At 45.6% G+C, this 25,302-nt stretch overlaps 1 protein-coding gene across 1 annotated transcript in view; it reads left to right on the top strand.

Moving 5' to 3' along the window:
• EZH1 (enhancer of zeste 1 polycomb repressive complex 2 subunit) overlaps positions 1–25,302 on the top strand; it is a 193,759-nt gene that overhangs the window by 135,860 nt on the left and 32,597 nt on the right. Inside the window, exons 13-14 of the mRNA XM_063960040.1 lie at positions 10,939–11,030; positions 16,441–16,481. Coding sequence (XP_063816110.1) covers positions 10,939–11,030; positions 16,441–16,481 — 133 coding nt within the window. The remainder of the gene's footprint in view (positions 1–10,938; positions 11,031–16,440; positions 16,482–25,302) is intronic.

Raw genomic sequence — 25,302 nt, 5'->3', positions numbered from 1 at the left:
AGAGCGGATATGTGTGTGGGAGGGTGTCTCCGTCGACAACGCCGACACCTGTTTGGATATGTGTAAGTGCTGAGGTAAAATTATTGCACAAAAGGTTAGGGAACAGAAAGGAAATCTACCCTGGTCTGTCCCTATGTCACAGAGTCCTTCAGAGTCTCTCTATGTTCACTATCCAAAATAACAAAGTATCGACACGGAGTTTAACTCCACTGTCGACTACGATAATGCAAAGTTACAGCCAAGAGGGCTAAAAGATATTCAATATATGATTATTGGAATAAAAGATGATTTGCATATCACTGATGACTCATCTGTCCCTGACACGAGAGTACACATGTTAAGGGGAAGAATGCTGAGGTAAATTTCCCTCCTCTCATGAGGAAAAAGAGCGGGAATCTCCAGACAAGAGACGGCAGCTTCCCACAAGAGAATTCTCAGGCTGTATCCTTTCCCCACTAGGGCCAGGATGTGTTGAGAATCTTCCCCTTGGGTGTCCTGTTTACACTAGCTATTCTCAGGGATCCTGCAGATAGCGTGCACATTCTAGTATACTACCCAGACCGGCGATTGTGTCGGCATGGGTTTATAGCGCTGTGGCAGCGTGGACAGGTACCTTATCAGCAGAAATTGAGACCCTAGTATGCATATAAATATTTTAAGATGCTGTCTTAAGTGATAGATATATAATTATAAAGCATGCCCAAAGGGACATGAGTATACTGGGTCCTAGAGACAAAAGCTATGTCGATTTCTGCTTGACGTGTCCTGTAGAATATACATTGGACAGATGATGCCGACTTAAGAGGCATATGGAAGGCTGAGGATTGTGTGGAGAAAGGTTCTCGGGCCTGGTCTCCACAGTTATAGCTGGTAATTCTGATATTTTGCCTTATATTCCTGCACAGCCTAGGAAAGCACGACATTATTAAATGCAGCTTTTTGAATAAAGAAACAAGAAAGTCTGAGGTGCGTCCTTTCTTGTCAGAGCCGGGGGCAGAGGAAAAAAGCTGTACAACACAGCTAGTCCCCAGGAACAGAAGTCCTCCCCGGCCTCTACAAAAATCCACCGCATGTCGCTGGGGCTCCACAGGCGGAGCTAGGCCGGTGGGGACACGCCTTCGTAAGTTCAGCCACAAGTGGGTTCACTCCCTGTTAGATCCCTGGGCAATAGAAATTGTATCGCAGGGATACAGGCTGGACTGTGAGAAGATGCCCCCTCACCGAGGACCCGGCGGGCTTCCCCCCAAGAGAGGGAGCCAGTGTTAACTGCAATTCGTAAATTGTATCTTCAACAGGTGGTGGTCAAGGGTCCCCTCCTTCAACAAGAGGGTGTTATTATTCGACCATGTTATAATCCCGAAACCAGACGGTTCGGTTAGACCCATATTGAAATAAAAATCCCTGAACATATACCTGAAAAGGTTCAGGTTCAAGATGGAATCGCTAAGAGCGGTCATTGCATGCCTGAAATGAATCGGGACATAAGGGATGCATACCTTTGTGTCCCCATTTATCCACCTCATCAGGCGTACCTCAGAATTGCGGTACGGGATTGTCATTACCAATTTCACCAAGATAATGGCGGATATGATGGTGCTGCTGCGGAAGCAAGGTGTCACTATTATCACATACTTGGATGATCTCCTCATAAAAGCGAGATCAAGAGAGCAGTTGCTGGACAGCGTATCACCTTCTCTGGAAGTGAAACGGCAACACGACTGGATTCTATATATTCCAAAATCGCAGTTGGTTCCTACAGCTCATCTGCCTCGCCTAGGCATGATCCTAGACACAGACCAGAAGAGGGTTTATCTCCCGATAGAGAGAGCTCAGGAGCTCATGACACTGGTCAGGATCCATTGAAAACCAAAACAGGTGTCAGTGCATCACTGCACTCGAGTCCTGGGAAGGATGATGGCATCATACGAGGCCATCCCCTTCGGCTGGTTCCATGCAAGGACAATGGAACTTACTGGACAAGTGGTCCGGATCACATCTTCAGATGCATCGGTTAATCACCCTATCCCCCAGGGCCAGGGTGTCTCTCCTGTGGTGGCTGCGGAGTGCTCACCTTCTCGAGGGCTGCAGATTCGGCATTCAGGACTGGGTCCTGGTGACCACGGATGCAAGCCTCCGAGGGTGGGGGGCAGTTACACAGGGAAGAAAATTCCAAGGTTTGTGGTCAAGCCAACAGACTTGCCTTCACATCAATATCCTGGAACTAAGGGCCATATACAACGCCCTAAGTCAAGCGGAGTTCCTGCTTCGCGACCAACCGGTTCTGATCCAGTCAGACCGCAGGGGCTCATGTAAACCGCCAAGGCGGCACAAGGAGCAGGGTGGCGAGGGTAGAAGCCACCAGAATTCTTCGCTAGGCGGAGAATCAAGTAAGCGCACTGTCAGCAGTGTTCATTCCGGGAGTGGACACGACCTCCACCCGGGAAAGTGGTGACTTCATCAGGAAGTCTTCACGCAGTTTTGCAAATTGATGGAAACTGCCTCAGGTGGACTACATGGCGTCCCACCTCAATAAAAAGATAAAAAAGGTTTTACGCTGGGTCAAGGGACTCTCAGGCGATAGCTGTGGTCGCACTAGTAACACCGTGGGTGTTCCAGTCGGTCTATATATTCCCTCCTCTTCCTCTCAGACCCAAGGGCTGAGAATTGTAATAAATGGAGGAGTGTGAACAATATTCTTTGCTCCGGATTGGCCAAGAAGGACTCGGTACCCGGAACTGCAAGAAATGCTCTCAGAGGACCCATGGCCTCTGCCTCTCAGTCAGGACATGTTGCAACAGGGACCCTGTCTGATCCAAGACTTACCGCGGCTGCGTTGGACGGCATGGCGGTTGAACGCCGGATCCTAGCGGAAAAGGGCATTCCGGATGCAGTTATTCCTACGCTGATAAAGGCTAGGAAAGACGTGACAGCAAGACTTTTTCACTGTATATGGTGAAAATAGGTTGCTTGATGTATGGCCGGGAAGGCCCTACAGAGGAATTCCAGGGGGGTCGATTCCTGCACTTCCTACAGTCAGGAGTGACTATGGGCCTAAAATTAGGATCCATAAAGGCCAAGATTTCGGCCCTATCCCTTTTTTCTCTCAAAAAGAACTGGCTTCACTGCCTGAAGTTCGGACGTTGTTACAGGGGTGCTGCATATTCAGCCCCTTTTGTGCCTCCAGTGGCACCTTGGGATCTTAACGTGTGTTGGATTCCTAAAATCCCACTGGTTTGAGCCACTTAAGACCGTGGAGCTAAAATATCTCACGTGGAAAGTGGTCATGCTTTTGGCCTTAGCTTGGACTAGGCGTGTGTCAGAATTGGCGGCTTTGTCATGTAAAAGCCCATATCTGATCTTCCATATGGAAAGGGCAGAATGGAGGACTCGTCCCCAATTTCTCCCTAAGGTGGTATCATCGTTTCATTTGAACCAACCTATTGTGGTGCCTGCGGCTACTAGGGACTTGGAGGATTCCAAGTTGCTGGACGTAGTCCGGGCCCTGAAACTTTGTTTCCAGGACGGCTAGAGTCAGAAAAACTGACTCGCTATTTATCCTGCATGCACCCAACAAGCTGGGTGCTCCTGCTTCAAAGCAAACTATTGCTCGCTGGATCTGTAGCACCATTCAGCTTGCACATTCTGCGGCTGGACTGCCGCATCCTAAATCAGTAAAAGCCCATTCCACGAGGATGGTGGGCTCTTCTTGGGCGGCTGCCCGAGGGGTCTCGGCTTTACAACTTTGCCGAGTTGCTACTTGGTCGGGATCAAACACTTTTGCAAAATTCTACAAGTTTGATACCCTGGCTGAGAAGGACCTTGAGTTTGCTCATTCGGTGCTGCAGAGTCATCCGCACTCTCCCGCCCGTTTGGGAGCTTTGGTATAATCCCCATGGTCCTTACGGAGTACCCAGCATCCACTAGGACGTCAGAGAAAATAAGAATTTACTCACCGGTAATTCTATTTCTCGTAGTCCGTAGTGGATGCTGGGAGCCCGTCCCAAGTGCGGACTTCTGCAATACTTGTATATAGTTATTGCTTAACTATAGGGTTACTGTTCTGAGCCATCTGTTGAATGAGGCTCAGTTTTTGTTCATACTGTTAACTGGGTATAGTTATCACGAGTTGTACGGTGTGATTGGTGTGGCTGGTATGAGTCTTACCCTGGATTCCAAATCCTTTCCTAGTAATGTCAGCTCTTCCGGGCACAGTTTCCCTAACTGAGGTCTGGAGGAGGGGCATAGAGGGAGGAGCCAGTGCACACCAGATATAGTACCTAATCTTTCTTTTAAGAGTGCCCAGTCTCCTGCGGAGCCCGTCTATACCCCATGGTCTTCTTACGGAGTACCCAGCATCCACTATGGACTACGAGAAATAGAATTACCGGTGAGTAAATTCTTATTTAAAGCTAGGGGGGAAAACGGCCGTTTGGTTGATCCACCGACCTATCTAATGATTGGTAAGTGCATACACACCTATCGTCCATCCGATGTGTCGTGCCTGACATCACAAATGGCCGGGCATTTAAATGTCAGTCCAGGTGGTCCCTGCTATAAGTGTGCCGACTGCCAGTACACACAGCCAGATGTAGATAGCCAGGAAAGAGAGGAAAGAAACTCTCATGTTGCTGGGGCCATTGTTAGGGTAAGTAATAAAATTTAGCTTTTAATGCATAAATTAAAATAGGACAAACATGTACATAACAAGAACACACATCAAGAAAGTGCTATGGGTAGCTGGCGAAATTACTAAAGATAATGTGGTTTAGGAACGTGATATTTCACAATAGTGACACAGCTGCCAATGTGGGCTACAAGGAAATTTCAACACAGTAAATAATTGACATGTCTGCAAGTATATAACTTCATAATGATCCTCTGTGAAACATGTGGTGAAGAATTAATAGTTGCCGGATGGTATCAAAAGTATCTAAATCTGCGGACTCACTGCACCGCTTGTGATCACATATCGGGGGTAATTTACACTTGATCGCTAGCAGGCAATTTTTTTGCACTGCTGCGATCAGATAGTCACCGCCTACAGGGGGAGTGTATTTTAGCTGTGCAAGTGTGCGAACGCATGTGTAGCAGAGCTGTACAAACTGATTTTGTGCAGTCTCTGCACAGCCCAGGACTTACTCAGCCACTACGCTGACTTCAGCCTGTTCAGGCCCGGATTTGACGTCAGACACCCGCCCTGCAAATGCTTGGACACGCCTGCGTTTTTCCAAACACTCACAAATGCCCTCTTCCTGTCAATCTCCTTGCGATCGCCTGTGCAAATGGATTCTTTGCACAAACCCATCTTTGTACCCGTGCGACGCGTCTGCACATTGCGGTGCATACGCATGCGCAGTTTAGACCTGATCGCCCGCTGTGCGAAAACGCAGCCTAGCGATTAGGTCTGAATTACCCCCCATAGACTAACTGTATCCAAATTAGACTACACATAGGAGTGTTACGGGGGGTACACACGTTGAGATGTGTGCTGAGCGATCTAGCACAGACCACTCAGCACACATCTCTCATCCCGCTCATCACACATAGGGGCCCACTTTCCCTGTCAAAGTTACATGTGTTATATGCATAGGGTCCCTTATTGCTTTGGGTTCTACAGTATATCTAGTTATACCCCTGGACCTGCTCATTGTAATGTGGTATTAAATGAACTGGAGGGCATCATAATGTTACATAATTTGAACTGGGGCACTGTAATGTGGCACAGTATGACGTGGAGGCACTATAGTGTGGCATAATATGAACTGGAGGCATCACTGTAATGTGTCATAATATGAACTGGGGACCAGGGCCCTCATTCTGAGTTGATCGCTCGCTAGCTACTTTTTGCAGCCGTGCAAACGCATACTCGCCGCCCACGGGGGGGTGTATTTTAGCTTTGCAAGTGTGCAATCGCATGTGCAGCCGAGCGGGACGAAAAAGTTTTTTGCGTGTCGTAGCAAGCCAATGACATCGCCTGCGTTTCCTGTGATAGGAAACATAGCGACAGTGCCCCTGTCTGCGCAGCTATTCTGTGTAGACAGGGGTCGACCTCTATCCGATGCGATCGCAATTGAATTGTGATCGCATTAAGGGGCGAAGCCGCACATTCTGGGTTGCCTTGCCCTGTGCTGGACGACCCCAACATGTGAGTAGTATCGCAGCAAAATCTGCGACTATCTCTGAATAACCCCCTAAGAGAGGAGAGGGTCCGTGTGCTGGTTCTGTGTTAAAAGTAGACGGGATGTTTGTATATTCTGTTAAGTACTGTACTTTTCCACCAAAGGTCCTGAGCCTGTAGAGGAAGATAAACCAATGAACTAATACCCCTTTCAGACTGCCACCTCTGAACATGAGTTATTGGCACATGAACACGCATAACCTGTGTTCATGTGCGGTCTGAAAGGTGTAAGGGTTGAAATACTGGGTCGAGTGACCGGGTATTTCAACCATGGTTGTGAGCAGGGTTTACCACGTCTTCAACCTGGCTCACTGTGCGGTGTGAACGGGAGCCGGGTCGATGCGACCCATTTCCCGTTCATCCTCTGGGTACGGGCGGCACATGGAGACCGTGTGATCCCCAAGCTCCGCCTCTGCTGCGTCACCACTGACATCACCAACCCGGCAATATGCCGGGTTGCAGTCAGTGTCAGTGGGGAGCCTGAGGCGGGTCGCACGCTGGGAGCTCCCGTATCAGGCTCCCATGTGCAACCCGCCTCAGACAGTCCGAAAGGCGTATTAGTGATGCATGATGTTTCTTATATTTTATTTTTGTCTCCTTGATGGTTTTGTTACCTGAGAGGAGGAGGAGTCGTTTTTGTTTGTTTGCCTTCTAGTGCTAAGGATAACCCTCCTCTCTGTGTCCCCTTTTAGCTTTGGTAAAAGGTGCAAAAAATCCTTTTTCTTGTGACCACTCTAGTACAGCTACAGTATAATTCAAGTACACAATGGTATGTTTTTAATGTAATTGTTATACAGCATCCCCAAATTTTTTGTTTTGCTTAAGCAACCTAGAGATACATTTGGTCAGAAAGATAAACAGCTGTCATATGCAAAGATCCATAAATAGATTATTCAAATGGGTATCCCTATATAGGAAAACCAACAGTTACAGGTGTGTTAAAAACTGTTTGTATGCTATGGTATATCCTACCTTTTCAACTATGAATGGATTTCCCTTATATTGAACTACAGATGTGTCCTCATATATCTAGCCTCAATACGCTATGCATCGTGAGATGCCTGGCAGGAGTGAGCCGACACGTCTCTTGCAACTCTGCTTGCACAGAGAGTCTTTTTCACCTGAAAATGCATCTTTGGACCTAATGGGGCATAGACATGGGAAGATTTTGCATCAATAAAGATAAAGATTTCCCATAAAGGGGTATATTCAATTAAAGTCGGATCCATTCCGACATGTATTTGTCGGAATGGATCCGACAACCCCTATTCAATCCCCATCTTAATTCAACTTTTCCAAGTCGAATTTAAGATGGGACGCAGAGGAGGCGAGGGGGGCGAGCCGCGGGTGGACAGCCGGCGGGCGTACAGTTGAGATCAGCGCTACAGTAGCACTGCAGCAGGATGTTACTCAGCCGCCCGACCTCACGGCAGCTTCCACCCGGCTCCAGCAGCGTACTGGAGCCGGGTGGAAGCTGCCGTGAGGTCGGGCGGGTGAGTGATATCCAGCTGCAACGCTTCTGTAGCGCTGATCTCCCTGTATGCCCGCCGGCTGTCCCACGTCTCCCTGCGGCCCCCCCCCTCGCCTCCTCTGGGTCCGCATCTCAGTCCGACATCATTTTGATGTCAGACTGAGATGGTCGAAAGAGGGGCCAAAACCTGTCGGATTTGGCCCCGTTTTCGACATTAACACGTGAATCGGCAGCTATTCCGCCGATCCACGTGCTTTTCGACAAGTCGAATTTATCGACTTGTCGAAAAATGTAGCAAAATATTGAATATGTCGAATCAGGATTCGACCATAAAAAGTCGTCTTTTCGACAAACGGCAGTTTTCGACTTCAATTGAATATACCCCTAAATGTCTTCAGCTGCAGAATGAAAGATAAAGAGCATAAACACTGAGTGATATAGTGAAAGATATCATTCAGTGACGTCCCCCCTCCCATTCCTGAACATGCAGTCATGTAAGATATAGGCAGAATTGGACTGCATGTACAGTTAATAAAGACAAAGCTAAAGACCCAAGGGAGCATGCATCTTTATCATGCATACATTGCACACTGGACACACATGCATACATTTACACTTTTATCTTCTCGTGTGTATGCCCTTTTATTCAGACCTGATCGCTCCTCTGAAAATCCGCCCTTTGCAAGTCAGTGAACGCCAATCAGTTGAAAATCCATTCGCAACTCACTCACCATCTAATGATTTTTCCAGTCCGTGCGTAGCCAGGACCTACTCCTACAGTGTGAAAAAAACAGGCTGATCAGGCCAGAGCTGACGTCACACACCCTCCCTGAAAACACTTGGGAATGCCTGCATTTTACCTGACACTCCCAGAAAACGGCCAATTACCACCCCCAAACGTTTGCTTCCTGCCGATCAATCTACATACACCTAACGATCAAAAAAGCCGCAGGATTTTTTTGCAGTTTAGCCTCACTCCTGCGCATTATGATCCATACGCATGTACAGTCGTTCGTTAATCGCGCGCTTTGTGATTTCACACAACAGCGATCAGGTCTGAATTAGGCCCAGAGGGGTACATTTACTAAGCAGTGATAAGAGCGGAGAAGTGAGCCAGTGGAGATATTTCCCCATCAACCAATCAGCAGCTCTGTATCATTTTATAGTATGCAAATTATAGATGTTACTTCAGTGCTGATTGGTTGCCATGGGCACTTCTCCACTGGCTCACTTCTCTACTCTTATCACTGCTTAGTAAATGTATCCCTTAGTCACAATACAATGCAAACAGGACGCACATAGAAACTGTTCTCATTTATTTTTATATGCAACACTTGTATATCTGTGTGCGATTGAGTCTGTATATTGTAGCAGTATGAAAGTAAATGGCATTAGTGACCCATGGATTATGTGAGAGACAGGAGGGATCCTACTACAGGGAAGAAAAGGCAGGTGTAAGTCCACCTAATGGCTGGAGAGTGCAAACCGTCTGGGTGAGACTGTTACAGCCAGGTGAAGCTGATGCCTGTGTGTCCATCCCAAGTGGGTCTGTAAAAGCCAGTCAGACTGCGGTTGTGGTTGAAAAGCCCAGTGTGCCAGGAAGCAAATGTAGGCCAGTGTCTAAGCCTGCAGGAACAGGTAAGACCGCCAGTCTCTGTGACTGTTCTTATGTTGTTGCGGAGAAGCCAGGCCAATAGACCTTGAGTGTGAGTAGGCCAGGAAGTGCCTTATCTGTCAGAGACAGGACCAAGACCGAGTAGTTGTGGAAGCGAGCCAAGCCAGGCAAAGCCTGTGATTATACTTGCAAGAAGCAGGCAAGACTGTGAGACTTTGGACCTGATGCTGATGTGGATGGAGTTGCATCCTGCGCTGCAAAGTACCGATTATGCGACACAGGACGCATTCCAGATTCAGACTATCAGTGATTGATATTCTGATGTCGTTTGGGAGTGTGTCGCCACCATTTATGGGAAGGGAAGAGGCCAGGGATCTATCCATGGTTGCACAGAAAATTCACAGCCTCTGCAACGGGAGGCTTGCGCAGTACCATTGGTGCCGCAAGCCGCCCGAAAGTGAGTGATCTAATACTGCGTCCTAGGATGCAGGTCCGATCACTACTGCATCAAGAGGCATCTGCGTGTAATAGATGCCTCTTGCCACATTACCATACAATGCTATCACTGCTGGTATTCCAACTGCACCTGAGTCAGGCCCTTTGTTTGCAGACTAGCTGGCCAGTATAGTGAGGGGAGAAGAAGTGCGTTAGTACCCTGAACAGGGGCTAGGCTGTTTTTGTTCTTGTTTCTATTATGCTGCCAGCAAAGCACTAATTTCATTTATTTACAGCACCTGAAAAGCTGTGTGTGGATCCTGCTTAACCACTTGCCTGGCATGGTCGCATCAGATGCAGCCACACCAGCAAATGCTTTATCTGACCTAGTCGCACAGGATGCGACCAGTCCGAGAAAGAGTGTTTGCAGCGGCAGGGAAGAGAATCCCTCTCCTGATTCTCTCAGAGGGACCGGAAAGTCCCTCTGCCTCGCCCAGTGTCTGCCATGCTGCCAGTCACTGACAATTGGTCAGCATGTCAGGACCCCCCACCCAGCGGCTGCAGACAATAGCAGCTAATGGGGAAGTGTAAATCAAGCCCCCCATACACCTCCGTGTACCTGGCGGCTGCTGGGGCTATTAAAATGAATGACACGATGGCCGCAATGTTTCCAATGTTCCGGAGGTGCATATCCGATGTTCCGCTGTTTGGGGGGGAGGACTATTTTTTTGTACAAAAATGACAAAAAAAAAGTATTATTTTCTTTTATTAAAATCACTTTAGATAACATTAAATACATGTACTTCACATAATTTACTCAATTTCTGAGCAGTTTGGGGGGAGGGGAAATTGTCAGTTAAGTGGTTAAGCACCTAGACACTGAACCACTGCACTCCTCTATCGAGAGTTAATTTCCCCAGAATAGAATATACAGTATGGAAAAAAGCCATGGCTGCTACATTGTAGCACTTCCTATACAAATTCAGAGACTCGGTCGCACACAGTGTTTTGATTTTCATCTCCTGGTGCATCCTAGTCGCATTGTATTGCAACTACATTTTTGGCCTAAAAAGATGCTCGGCGCAGGAAGAGTCTCACGGACCTGGCCCAGAGGGGCTGATTGCAGTGACTGCAGCAACAGTGTATGAGGACACATCTGTAATGTTTAGTGAAACTATTATTATGTTAGTGCTAGACTCCTAGCATCACTCTGTATTTTGTTTTGTATGTTTTGTAAAGGTTTTTCAGTTTGCTGTCAAAGATTCGTTCATTCTGAAAGTGCCTGCAAAGGAACTAATGAGTACTGCGCAGAAGAAGAAGCGTAAACACAGGTACGTTCACTGTGATCCTCAGTCTGAGCGCTCTAGTGGGAAAGTGACAGCAGTAGTGCACAACATATAATGTATACTAAGAATATGTCAAAATAAGTTCACTAAATTTAGCTAGGAGGGGCTAATGATATTGTGCTTGATTTAGTGGCAGGAGGTAAGTCCAACAAAAAAGTGCAATTTTGTACTTTTGCAAAACCATGGGGTAAATTTACTAAAATTTGTAATTTTCAGAATGAGGTTAAAGTTCAAACACGAATGACATCGAATGTGTAAAATTGCACCTTTTTGAATTTATTACGCCTCATTTACTAAGCTGCCGTATTTTACATTTTCGTGTTTACCGATGTCGATGTCATTCGTATTTTTTGGCAGTGTTTTACGGGAGTGAATAGTAAAACACTGCCGACATTACAACAATGAAACTCGGCCGGATCTGTGAGATCCGTGCAGGGTTTCATTGTGCATCTTTAAATAAATTAAAAATAGTGTAAAAGTAGGGGGGGAAATTGCGTGGGGTCCCCCCTCCTAAGCAAAACCAGCCTCGGGCTATTTGAGCCTGTCCTGGTTGTAAAAATATGGGGGGGAAATGACTGGGGTTCCCCCATATTTCAACAACCAGCACCGGGCTCTGCGCCTGCTCCTGGTTAAAAAAATACGGGGGACAAAAAGCGTAGGGGTCCCCCGTATTTTTTAAACCAGCACCGAGCTCCACTAGCCAGGTACATAATGCCACAGCCGGGGGACACTTTTATTGTGGTCCTGGCGGCCCTGGCATTACATACTCAACTAGTCACCCCTGGCCGGGTACCCTGGAGGAGTGGGAACCCCTTAAATCAAGGGGTCCCCCCCCCCAGCCACCCAAGGGCCAGGGGTGAAGCCCAAGGCTGCCCCCCCCCCCCATCCAAGGGCGGCGGATGGGGGGCTGATAGCCTTGTGTAAAAAATGAGAATATTGTTTTTAGTAGCAGTACTACAAATCCCAGCAAGCCTCCCCCGCAAGCTGGTACTTGGAGAACCACAAGTACCAGCATGCGGTGGAAAACCGGGGCCGCTGGTACCTGTAGTACTAGTACTAAAGAAATACCCCCAAAAAAACAGGACACACACACCGTGACAGTATAAGTTTATTACATATATGCACACCTCCAAACATACATACTTACCTAAGTTCACACGAGGCTCGGTCCTCTTCTCCATGTAGAATCCTAGGGGTACCTGTAAAAAAAATTATACTCACATAATCAATTGTACCTTCTGTTCTTTGCGGTCAGCGGTGAGGTTACTTTCGTTCAACCGCTGACCGCAAAGTTCCCAACATTGGAACCAGGACCAGGTGCAGAGCCCGGTGCTGGCTGATGAAATATGGGGGAACCCCTGTCATTTTTTCCCCCATATTTTGTCAACCAGGACCGGCTCAAAGAGCCCGAGGCTGGTTTTGCTTAGGAGGGGGGACCCCACGCATTTTTTTTTTTTTAAATGTAACACTTTCACACCCCTTACCACTGATAAACATGCACGGATCTTACGGATCCGTGCATGCCTATCAGAACACGGTAAAAAAATGCAGGTCTATTTTAAAACTGCTTTTTTTTACGATTTGTATTTATTCACGGCAGTGTTTGGCTATTGGCGGCAGTGTTTGTGAAATACAAATTTTAGTAAATGACCGAGTTCTATCAAATAACAGGCGTATTTGACCGATGGTGTATTCATTCGTATTTTTTTTCTTTGACTTCCAAAAAAATACGAATGCCCTCATCACTGCCGAGATTTGTGCTTAGTAAATTCCCGAGATGACACTTTGAAGAAAAAACACCAAATCGGTCAAAATCGGGAGCTTAGTAAATATACCCCTATGACGGGGCAAACATAACATTTGCAAAACTACACAGTATGAAATTGGGAGTGGGACATGCTAGTGCCAACATAAATCTGCACTCTATTTGTATGTTACCTGCCAAAACTTATTTTCACGATATGCCAAAATAACTGCATTTCCACCCTGTAATTTTAAGTTGATTTGTACCTAAATGATGTGTGTTAAGATGGCTAGATTCACAGTCAGTGGGGTATATTCAGTTGTGCAAAGAATTTTGGCCACCAAAAAATTGGCATAGCTCACAACCAATTTTGAACCAATGTTTACTGATCTGTCACATGCTCCACACTGTTGACGGACTGGGACACACACACGCACACACACCTGACAGATCACACACACACACACACACACACACACACACACACACACACACTGACTGATGGCATCTCGAAGACCAGCATGTTGAGAAAGTGGAAGACTCAGTCACACACAATATAAAAGTGTCATTTATCAAATTAATCGGCACAGTCTCCTTACATAGAAACATAGAATTTGACAGCAGATAAGAACCACTTGGCCCATCTAGTCTGCCCCATTTTTATCCTTTAGGTAATCTCAACCCTTTTTGAACCTTAATTCTCTGTAAGGATATCCATATGCCTATCCAAAGCATGTTTAAATTGCTCTACAGTCTTAGCCTCTACCACCTCTGATGGGAGGCTATTCCACTTATCCACTACCCTTTCTGTGAAGTAATTTTTCCTTAAATTTCCCCTGAACCTCCCCCCCTCCAGTCTCAGTGTATGTCCTCGAGTTCTAATACTTCTCTTCCTTTGAAGAATGTTTCCCTCCTGAACTTTGTTAAAACCCTTGGTATATTTGAAAGTTTCTATCATGTTCCCCCTTTCCCTTCTCTCCTCCAAACTATACATGTTAAGATCTTTTAGCCTTTCCGGGTAAGTTTTGTGATGTAGGCCATACACCATTTTAGTTATTCTTCTTTGTATTTGTATTTATATCCTTCTGGAGATATGGTCTCCAGAACTGGACACAGTATTCCAGATGAGGCCGCACCAATGACCTATACAGTGGCATTATTACTTCTCTTTTCCTGCTACTGATTCCTCTCCCTATGCAACCAAGCATCTGACTTGCCTTCCTCATTGCTTTGTTGCATTGCTTCCCTGCCTTTAAGTCACTTGAAATAGTGACTCCTAAATCCCTTTCCACCTCAGTAGTTTCCATTATAGTACTCTTGATACTATATTTAGGGATATATTCAATTAAAGTCGGATCCATTCAGACATGTATTTGTCGGAATGGATCCGACAACCCCTATTCAATACCCATCTTAATTCGACTTTTTCAAGTCGAATTAAGATGGGACGCAGAGGAGGAGAGGGGGGGCGAGCCGCGGGGGGGACAGCCGGCGGGCATACAGGAGACATCAGCGCTAAGATCAGCGCTACCATAGCGCTGCAGCAGGATGTCACTCACCTGCCCGACCTCACGGCAGCTTCCACCCGGCTCCAGTAGCTGCCGTGAAGTCGGGCGGGTGAGTGACATCCAGCTGCAGCGCTGATCTCCTGTATGCCCGCCAGCTGTCTCCCTGCGTCCCCCCCTCCCCCGCCTCCTCCGGGTCCATCTCATTCCGACATCATTTTGATGTCGGATTGAGATAGTCGAAAAGGGGGCCAAAACCTGTCGGATTTGGCCCCGTTTTCTACATCAACACGTGCCTCGACTTGTCGAAAAGCTCTGAATAGGTCGAATCAGGATTCGACCTTAAAAAGTCGAAAACTGACGTCTTTTCGACAGACGGCAGTTTTCGACTGCAATTGAATATACCCCATAGCCTTTGAGTTTTTGAGACCCAAGTGCATGATTTTGCATTAAACTGTAGTTGCCACGTTCTTGACCATTTCTCAAGCCTAGCTAGGTCATCAATCATTTGTTTTACCCCTCCCGGTGTGTCTACCCTGTTGGATATCTTTGTATCATCTGCAAAAAGGCATACTTTCCCTTCAATACCATTTGCAATGTCACCAACAAAGATATTAAAGAGAACTGGTCCAAGTACAGATCCCTGGGACACTCCACTGGTAACATTTCCCTCCATAGATTGCACACCATTTACTACAACTGTCTGTTTCCTTGTGCATCCAAGAATTGGTCTATGACATGCAGAAGCTGAGTGTTTGCAATTTGGTTCCTGGCCAAACGCGGACGTCTTTTTAAAGCAGCAATCATGTACAAGGCAAAGCCAGGTCTTGTAAATTTATTACTGGTTTAAAAAAAACGTCCAAGTTCAGGCAGTAACCTGTACCTCCGGCCAACTCTGACTTTATTACATCTGGCCAGAGGTATAACTAGGGTTTTTGGAGCCCAGGGCAAGATGAAGAGTGGCGCCCCCCCCCCCCCCCCCCCCCCAAAAAAAAAACCACCAAAGGGAGTATGTGCGCGCGTCGGGGAAAATGGGCGTGGCCGCGCACCTGAAGGGGTGTGGCCACTGAAAATGCCCTACAGTGCCAGATACATGCCCCACAGTGCCAGATACATGCCCCACAGTGCCAGATACATTCCCCACAGTGCCAGATACATGCCCCACAGTGCCAGATACATGCCCCACAGTGCCAGATACATGCCCCACAGTGCCAGATACATGCCCCACAGTGCCAGATACATGCCCCACAGTGCCAGATACATGCCCCACTGTGCCAGATACATGCCCCACAGTGCTAGTTACATTGCCCACAGTGCCAGTTACATGCCCCACTGTGCCAGATACATGCCTCGCCCCCCCCCCCCCCCCCCCGTCACTCACCACTTCCTTGCTCTGGCTCTGATATGTGAGGGGAGGAGAGTGCAGCGCCTCTCCTTCCCCTCACCGCTCCAGGTCTCCGGCGGCGGCTATGTGGCGCCGGTTCGCTAGCCAATCAGAGCTCGCGGACCGGCAGCAAATCAGGAGCCGGTCCGCAACCTCTGATTGGCTAACGCCGCCGGAGACCGGACACACGCAGCGGCGGTGAGGGGAGGGAGAGACGCTGCGCTCTCCTCCCCTCACATTGCGGCGAGTGGGGCATGATGCCCTGGCCGGCGGCGCCCACCTCTGCTGGGCCTGCCAAGGCGCCCAGGGCACGTGCCCCACTCACCCTACCCTAGTTACGCCTCTGCATCTGGCCCTATGTCTCTTGAAGTTGATATGTCATACAAAAAAAACAGCTCATGTGGGACACACATGAGTGTTTGTAGGCAACCCCCTCTCCCCCCCCCCTTTCCCACCCGTACCACCCACAAACCTAAAATCCTCCCAGCAACTGCCATAGTGACATATGCGCAGTGCAACTTATAGACATGTGCAGTGGCAAAAAATCGCTCCATAGCATAAAACATTGACATTGCATACATCACTGAGTCAGGCCCTTTGTACAGTAAAGAGATCATGCGTTTCACAGGTTCTCTAGACGATGCACATGAGAAACCCTTGTGTGCAGACTACATATGGTTTCCCTAGCTGCACCAGTATCACTTTATCATGTGCTATATGTAATGTAGACCAGTACATCATATTCTTCTCTTACTGCTGTAGGTTATGGGCCGCACACTGCAGAAAGATCCAGCTTAAAAAAGGTATGCTATCCCCATTATTACACACTAATTCCTGGCTGTAATGGTTAGTTGTGATACTGAGAATATCAAAGCGGACTTTTTACATGTAACAATGTATTATGTTAAATGTTGTGCAGCATGCGAGATGGTTACACATGGCAGGAGTGCCAATTTATCGCCAATTCTGATATTTACTATATAGTTATTTCTATCTATCTGTCTATCTAAACTCGGCAGTGGCAGTACACCAAAATATATATATATATATATATATATATATATATTAGTCTCAGATGTGGTGGCACTCCAGGGGACTTGAGTTAAATAACCAATAAAATAAGGTTCTGACGAAAGTTTAAAAGTAAATCGAAATGTTAACCGGCTGCATGGCGTGAGTCGCCTTATTTTATTGGTTATTTAACTCAAGACCCTTGGAGTGCCCCCACATCTGAGACTAATATATATATATATATATATATATATACAGGTTGAGTATCCCTTATCCAAAATGCTTGGGACCAGAGGTATTTTGGATATCGGATTTTTCTGTATTATGGAATAATTGCATACCATAATGAGATATCATGGTGATGGGACCTAAATCTAAGCACAGAATGCATTTATGTTACATATACACCTTATACACACAGCTTGAAGGTCATTTTAGCCAATATTTTTTATAACTTTGTACATTAAACAAAGTGTGTCTACATTCACACAATTCATTTATGTTTCATATACACCTTATACACACAGCCTGAAGGTCATTTAATACAATATTTTTAATAACTTTGTGTATTAAACAAAGTTTGTGTACACTGAGTCATCAAAAAACAAAGGTTTCACTATCTCACTCAAAAAAGTCCGTATTTCGGAATATTCCGTATTTCGGAATATTTGGATTTGGGATACTCAACCTGTATATATATATATATATATATTCACACACACAGGGTGGTTACCCGGCACTCATCACATCTGAAGTGGACTGCTTCGGTGCCCTCCTCGGGTATGGTGACCCGCATGCAGACAAATGAGTATAGAGGCGGCACTTACAAGTCTTTTCAATGCTTCTGCTTTAAAATTGTGTGATATATATATATATATATATATATATATATATACATACATACACAGTGGTGGCCAAAATTGTGGACACTTTTTGAAATTTGAATGTTTTTCAACTTTGAATGCTTATAAATACTGTTTAACTTCACGCAGTACAATATTCATATATCAAATGAAAGGAGAGTTAATGCTGAATTCAACACAATAAACAGAGGTCAAATATTTGCATTACAAGGCAAGTTATGCTACGTTCAGTCAGACAAAGAAGCACAGATGTGTGAGATTCAAGAAGCGGATTGTAGTAACAGCTACTACCAGCCAATCAGGTGTCGTTTATGAGCAGGTGCAAGGTCATGTTCAAAGGTGGGAAAGGTCAGTTTGGCTGTTTCATTTTGCAGAATAAAGTTGGTTACTGAACTGCAATTACGGTTGGATGTTTGTGTGTATTGTTTAGTGCTATTGACGGTGTAAAAAATAAATACAACAATGTCATCCAGGCATAGTGGTGACTGGTCACCCAGGAAGAGATCCAGGATTGTGGTGTTATGTGAAAATGGTCTTTCGTATGCAGCAATTGCGAGAGAAGTTGGTGTGAATGTGACAACATCAGGAGTACGAAAGTTTTGTTTACGCTATCAGGAAACACAATCTATACAAAACAAAGAAGGAAAACGCCGGAAAAAGTGCACAACAGCTGTTGATGATAGGAGAATAAAATGAATTTGCGTCAGGGACAGATGGATGTCATCTGCGGCCATTAGCAGTGAACTGAGTGCAACTGGTGTTTTTGTCAGTGCAAGAACAGTACAGAGAAGACTAACGGAGGTCCCGAAAAAAGCCATTCCTGAATAAAAAGCAGCGGCAGAAACAAATACAGTGGGCAAAAGAACACATTGCATGGACAGAAGGTCAGTGGAAACAGGTGATATGAGTGACGGAACTAAGATATCGATATTTGGTTATGTGAGACGTCGCATCGGGGAAGAGGTACATCCAGATTACATTCAAGCGCCAACAAAGAATCCTACAAGTGTTATGATCTGGGCATGTATGACAGCAGATGCTGTAGGCAGCTTTCATGTCATAGATGGCACACTGAACAGCAGAAAGTACATTGACACTATCCTACAATGAAAACTTCTACCTTCTATCAGGGATCTTTTTCCAGATAATGCCCCATTTTTTTCCCAGCAGGATTCAGCTCCCTGCCACACTGCACGGATATGCAAACAGTGGTTCATGGAGAATGACATACAGGTGCTGGGATGGCCAGGAAACAGCCCAGACCTGAACCCCATAGAACATTTGTGGTTCCATTTGAAAAAAACTGGTACATCTGAGGCGTCCATCCATCCAATAAAGGAGAATTAATTGAGGCTATAATTGTCTCATGGCACCACATAATAAAGAAGGTAGAGCTCCAAACATTGGTTGGCTCAATGCCACGTCGCTGTGCTGCTGTCTTGAAAAATAAAGGATACCCAACGAAATACTAATAGGACAGTGACATCATAAGTACACAGGGAATTTCACCCTAAGTGTTGTTTTCACTGCATAACTTCCCTTGTAATGCAACAGTGGTGGAACAGTTTTTATAAGTATTCGAAGTTGAAAAACATTCAAATTCCAAAAAGTGTCCACAATGTTGGCCACCACTGTGTGTGTGTGTGTGTGTGTGTGTGTGTGTGTGTATGTATATATATATATATATATATATATATATATATAAAAGCCCACTGTTTAGGACTGCAGCTGCCATAGATCAAACAAAGTTGTTAATTGCAGTAAAAGATTATCTGTTTGTGTTTGCAAAAAGAACCATAAACAGTAATTTTAGTACTATGATATTCCAATGAGGATTAATCCATCCGTTCATATCCAAATCCACTATTGGTTTATGGTATACCATATGTTAGTACTATAGCCTGTAATCTGCAGATTTGGATTTATTGTTAGATGATTCGTTTTGTTGTTAATATCAGTCAAATAGTCGTTAGAGGTATTCCAATAATGAAAATATCACTCTCTCCACTCATTCTATAAATTGTATGTCTCCTGCTGTATATCAGAGACTCCAATATTTTGTACTCTTAATTGTAGTAAGCTTCAGTTATTAAAGAGAGTTTATACAAACTGCAGCCAACAAGCACTGCAATACTGTGTGCCTTTTAGACCCTAGAAGTCTTATACCCCTTTTCCACTGTAGCACGGGTCGCAGCCGTGTCGCCTGACAACAGGGTCAAAAGGCCGGCGTGGCAAATGTCGACATATATTGTCAACACAAGTTTTGTTTTTTTTTTTACTTTTTCGTACTTTATCATCCACATGGACTACGATTGAGAATAGTAACCTTGCGCGAAGCATGGCGAGCGAAGTGGTACACTAATGGACTTGTTTGTGGCAGAAAAGTGACAAAACACCCCCAAAACTTTTTTTTTAAATAGGTGTCGACCATTTCCATGTGGACCTTTTGACCCTGTCAACCTTTTCTACTATCTACCTATTCCATGTCGACCTTTTGATCCTGACAGCCTTTTGTTCCTGACGACGTAATACATGTTGACCATTAGTGGTCGACCTGTTGGCTGTAGACCTTTTTAGTGTAGATCCACAACCAGAAAGCCTCTTAGAAGCAGCGCTTTTTGCAAGGACCAACTCAATACGTGGTCCGGCTAGCAGGCTTCCTGTAGCAGTTGGCGTGTGCTGGCCGAGTGCCGTGCAGCACAATCTCACTCTGCCATTGTGCAGTGTCCGCTGCCGCTGTCTCGCGATAGGGGGAGAGATAGGGTACGCCGGTGTATTTTGCTGGCTGCTATGGGCTAGTCATTACGTAATTCGGCAGCTCCCAGTGCAGAGTGGAGAGGTTGTTTCTGCAGACGTCACTAATGGGGGAAGAGCTTGATGAGTTTCTCAGCCTGTTAGAAGGGTCATTTTCATCAGGTAGTATGCCACAGAACCGCCTCTGCAATTAAATGGTTAAAAGAAAAAAATAAGTCACCCATTTTTGTTGGCACAACTAGTTTCTTTTTGGCAGAGTGATATACAGGGTAGAAATTCATTTAAAGTTTAAGAGCAGTATCCAATTAGCATCAATAATTTGCCACGGCTAATTGATCCCTCGGGGGCTATCCAATTAGCCCTAAAAGCTGGCAGATATCGGAGAGTATTTTTTACCTGAATAGAATTTTTTCTGGACAAAAAATGAGAAATAATTAGATAGGTTGAAAACATCGTCAATAATGTAAAAAACAAAAATAGTAATTGTAAAGTTAACTGCGTGCAAAAACCTTAAGGGGAAAAAATACCAGTCCAGCCATTAAGGTTAAAGCAGTGCAGGAGGATATAGAAGAAATAACTGAAGATAATATTAGGTGGACTTTGGGTTAAACGTGTATATTTTAGAGGAGGAAGCGTAAGTAATTACCAATGTTGGTAATGGGGTTTTCCACACAAAGCTGGATATTACCAAAATGCTGCCTCTTTGAGCTTACAGTTCCTCACTCCACCTCTGTATACATGGCTGGAGTTTTTGTCATTGCTGTATATAGAGGGTGGTCTTCAGTATGCCGGCGGTCGGGCTCCCGGCGACCAGCATACCGGCGCCGGGAGCCCGATAGCCGGCATACCGACACTTATTCTCCCTCGTGGGGGTCCACGACCCCCCTGGAGGGAGAATAAAATAGTGTGGCGCACGTAGCGCGCCACCGTGCCCGTAGCGTGGCGAGCGCAACGAACCCTCAAGGGGCTCATTTGCGCTCGCCACACTGTCGGTAAGCCGGCGGCCGGCCTCCCGGCGCCGGTATGCTGGTCGCCGGGAGGCCGGCCGCCGGGAGATCGTAGTGAACCCGGCAGGGACAGCAAGCTTGTGCATTGCAAGGTGTACAGTATATAGAACACATGCTATGGGAGCATGAATGAATGGCATTTGTAGCATTGTCTATAATATACAGTCATTTAAACATTCAGGGGAGAACTGTTTCTCCCAGTTTGGTTCTCAACCTATTATTTCTATTTAAAGGATAACACTCCCTTTAGTAGAATCCTCCTTAATAAAACATGTCTCCCAAATATATCAGAGATCTCTGTTGAAAAGCTATGAGTAACAAAGGGGCCCATTTATCAAACAATATTTGCTATTTGCGGCTATTTGGGTTAGCTGCAAATATGAAGTATCCCTGCAATGAATGTAGTAGGGACAGCAGGAGGTATCTGATACCTGCTGCGATCCCACTATTCCTGTCTGCAGCCACATCCCTATAGGTTTCTATAGGGGAATGCAATACTGCCAGATGCCTCAATATCCGGAAATGCGAAGCATCCCCGATATTGGTCCCACCATCTGAAGATGGCAGTAGCCCATCTTAGCCTATGGGCTACACACCACTTATGCAGCTGGCAGAGGGTTTTCCCAGAATCCTCCCCACAAGTGGCCGCTGTGCGTGTGCGGTCAGCGGGGACTGCACATGCGCAGCACCCTGGCACTACACTCAGCACTTCACAAGGATAGTCTTCTTTCGGAGCCCTGTCCCTGCCTGTGCCGGATGATACAGTACATCTGGCTGATGCAATGTGATCCTGGGTGCTAATGTCATGCCCAGATCGTATTGCAAATGCCATCAATTGTAAATGGGCCCCTTAGTGATTATTTATTTATTTATTTATTTATTAACAGTTTCTTATATAGCGCAGCAAATTCCGCTGCGCTTTACAATTTGAAATAACAATTACAAACTGGGTGATAACAGTCATAGAGGTAGGAAGGCCCTGCTCGCAAGCTTACAATCTATAGGCATATGTACATAAGGAAAGGTGCTATCTATTGCATAGAATGAGAAGACATGTGAGGATATGTGTGGACTGTACAGAGTGGATGTAATTTAATAGCAAGGTTTATGAAAGTTATGTGGGCGGTTCAGGAATTTGATACGCTTGCCTAAAGAGGTGAGTTTTGAGGGAACGCTTGAAGGTTTGGAGACTAGAGGAGAGTCTTATTGTGTGTGGTAGGGCATTCCACAGAGTGGGTGCAGCCCGATGAAAGTCCTGCAGTCGTGAGTGGGAGCGAGTAATGAGTGTGGATGAGAGACGCAGGTCTTGTGAAGAGCGCAGAGGTCGGGTGGGGAGATATTTTGTGATAAGCGAAGTGATGTACGTTGGTGTAGTTTGATTAATGGCCTTGTGTGTGAGTAAAAGTATTTTATATTGAATGCGGTAGAATACAGGTAACCAATGGAGGGACTGACAGAGTGGATCTGCAGACGATGAACGTCTAGCGAGGAAGATAAGCCTCGCCGCTGCATTCAGAATGGATTGTAGTGGTGAGAGTCTCGTTTTGGGAAGACCAGTTAGGAGACTATTGCAATAATCAATGCGGGAGATAATGAGAGCGTGGATTAGAGTTTTAGCAGTGTCTTGTGTAAGGTATGGTCGTATTTTGGATATGTTTTTTAGATGCATGTAACATGATCTTGAGACAGATTGAATGTGGGGAACAAAGGACAGATCAGAGTCAAGGATGACACCTAGGCAGCGAGCTTGTGGGGTAGGGTAGATAGTCGAGTTTTCAACAGTGATAGAGATATCAGGTTGGTACCTACTATTGGCCGGTGGAAATATAATTAACTCTGTCTTTGAAATATTAAGTTTGAGGTGGCGAGATGTCATCCAGGATGAGATAGCAGAAAGGCATTCAGTGACACGGTCCAGTACAGATAGGGACAAGTCAGGGGAGGATAGGTAGATTTGAGTATCATCTGCGTACAGATGATACTGAAAACCAAAAGAGCTGATTAGTTTACCAAGAGATGAGGTATAGATAGAGAAAAGCAGAGGACCCAAGACTGAACCTTGCGGTACTCCAACTGAAAGAGGTAGCGAAGAGGAGGTAGATTCAGAGAAGCGAATACTGAAGGAGCGATTAGATAGGTACGAGAGGAACCAAGAAAGCGCTGTGTCTTTAAGACCTAGGGATTGTAGTGTCTGTATGAGAAGAGAGTGGTCTACAGTGTCAAATGCAGCAGATAGATCTAGAAGAATAAGTAGTGAGTAGTGGCCTTTAGACTTCGTAGTGACCAAATCATTAACCACTTTAGTCAGTGCCGTCTCTGTGGAATGTTGGGAACGGAAGCCTGACTGAAGTGGGTCCAACAGAGTGTATGAGTTAAGAAAGTGTGTGAGTCGAGTGTAGGCAAGTCTCTCAAGTAGCTTAGAGAGACAAGGGAGCTGAGAGATAGGGCGGTAGTTTGAGAGAGCATTAGGGTCAGAATTTTGTTTTTTTAAAATGGGAGTAATAACTGCATGCTTGAAGAGTGAAGGAAAAATACCAGTAGAGAGAGAGAGATTACAGATGTTAGTTAAGGTAGGGATGAGCACCAGAGACAGAGCTTTACTTATTTGTGAGGGTAAAGGATCAAGAGGAGAGGTAGTAGAGAAGCAGGATGAGAAGAGTGATGATACTTCATCTTCATTTGTGGGATCAAATGAAGAAAGAGTGCCAGAGGGTTCAGGTAAAGAACGGAGCAGGTCACTGGCTGCCGAAGAGCATACCATTTCATCTCGGATCTTATCAATCTTCTCCTTGAAGTAGGAAGCAAGATCCTGTGCCTTGATAGTGGCTGGTGGGGTAGGTGCGGGAGGATTCAGAAGTGATTTAAATGTATTAAAGAGTCGTTTGGGGTTAGAGGCTTGAGCAGAGATAAGAGTTTGGAAATATGTTTGTTTGGCAATGTCCAGGGTATTTTTATAAGAATGGTAGACTGTCTTATATGTGAGGAAGTCACTTGAAATACGAGATTTACGCCACTGACGTTCAAGTTTTCGTGTGAGTTTTTGTAGTTGTCTTGTTAATTTGGAGTGCCATGGTTGACATCTAGGCCTACGTGGAGTGTGATGGGTAGCTGGAGCCACTTCATCAAGGGCTAGTTCTAGAGTCTTATTAAGGTGTGATACAGCCATCTCAGGAGAGGTGAATGCAGAAATAGGTGAAAGCAGTTGTTGGAGTGAAGTGGAAAGTTCTTGAAGATTAATTGTGTTAATATTTCTGCGAGTTTGAGGAAGATTGGAGAACTTCCGCAACACAGGGTTTGAATTAACAGAGGAAAGCATGCAGGTGATAAGGTTGTGATCTGATAGGGGGAAAGGAGTGTTAGTGAGTTCAGAGATGGAGCATAGTCTGGTGAATACTAGATCAAGGCAGTGGCCCGCCTGATGAGTAGAGGAGTCAGTCCATTGGGAGAGGCCAAGAGAGGAGGTTAGAGAGAGTAGTTTGGAGGCATGCGCAGCAGATTTTGGACAATCAATAGCAATATTGAAATCACCCATGATAATGGTGGAGATGTCAGAGGATAGAAAGTGAGGCAGCCAGGCAGAAAAATCTTCCAAAAATTGTTTTGGATGCCCAGGTGGGCGGTAGATAGCTGCAACACGCAGAGAGAAAGGAGAGTAAACCCTAATGGAATGTACTTCAAATGATGTAAATGTGAGTGATGGAACCTGTGGTAGAACAGTATATGCAAAAGATTGTGAAAGTAAAAGTCCAACTCCTCCTCCTTTATGGTTATCGGGTCTGGAGGTGTGTGTAAAGTGGAGACCACCATGTGCCAGTGCTGCAGGGGAGGCTGTGTCAGATTGTGTGAGCCAGGTTTCTGTTATAGCCAGCAGATTGATGTTGTTAGATATGAAGAGGTCATGGATAGATGTTAATTTGTTACAAACAGAGCGTGCATTCCATAAGGCACATTTTAGTGATCTGGAGGGTGATGGAAGACATGTGATGTTT

The sequence above is a fragment of the Pseudophryne corroboree genome, chromosome 3 (assembly GCF_028390025.1).
Source record: "Pseudophryne corroboree isolate aPseCor3 chromosome 3, aPseCor3.hap2, whole genome shotgun sequence".
In the NCBI taxonomy this organism is placed as follows: Eukaryota; Metazoa; Chordata; class Amphibia; order Anura; family Myobatrachidae; genus Pseudophryne; species Pseudophryne corroboree.
Note: the sequence above shows the minus strand (reverse complement) of the source record. Positions and strands in the feature narration are given on the sequence as shown.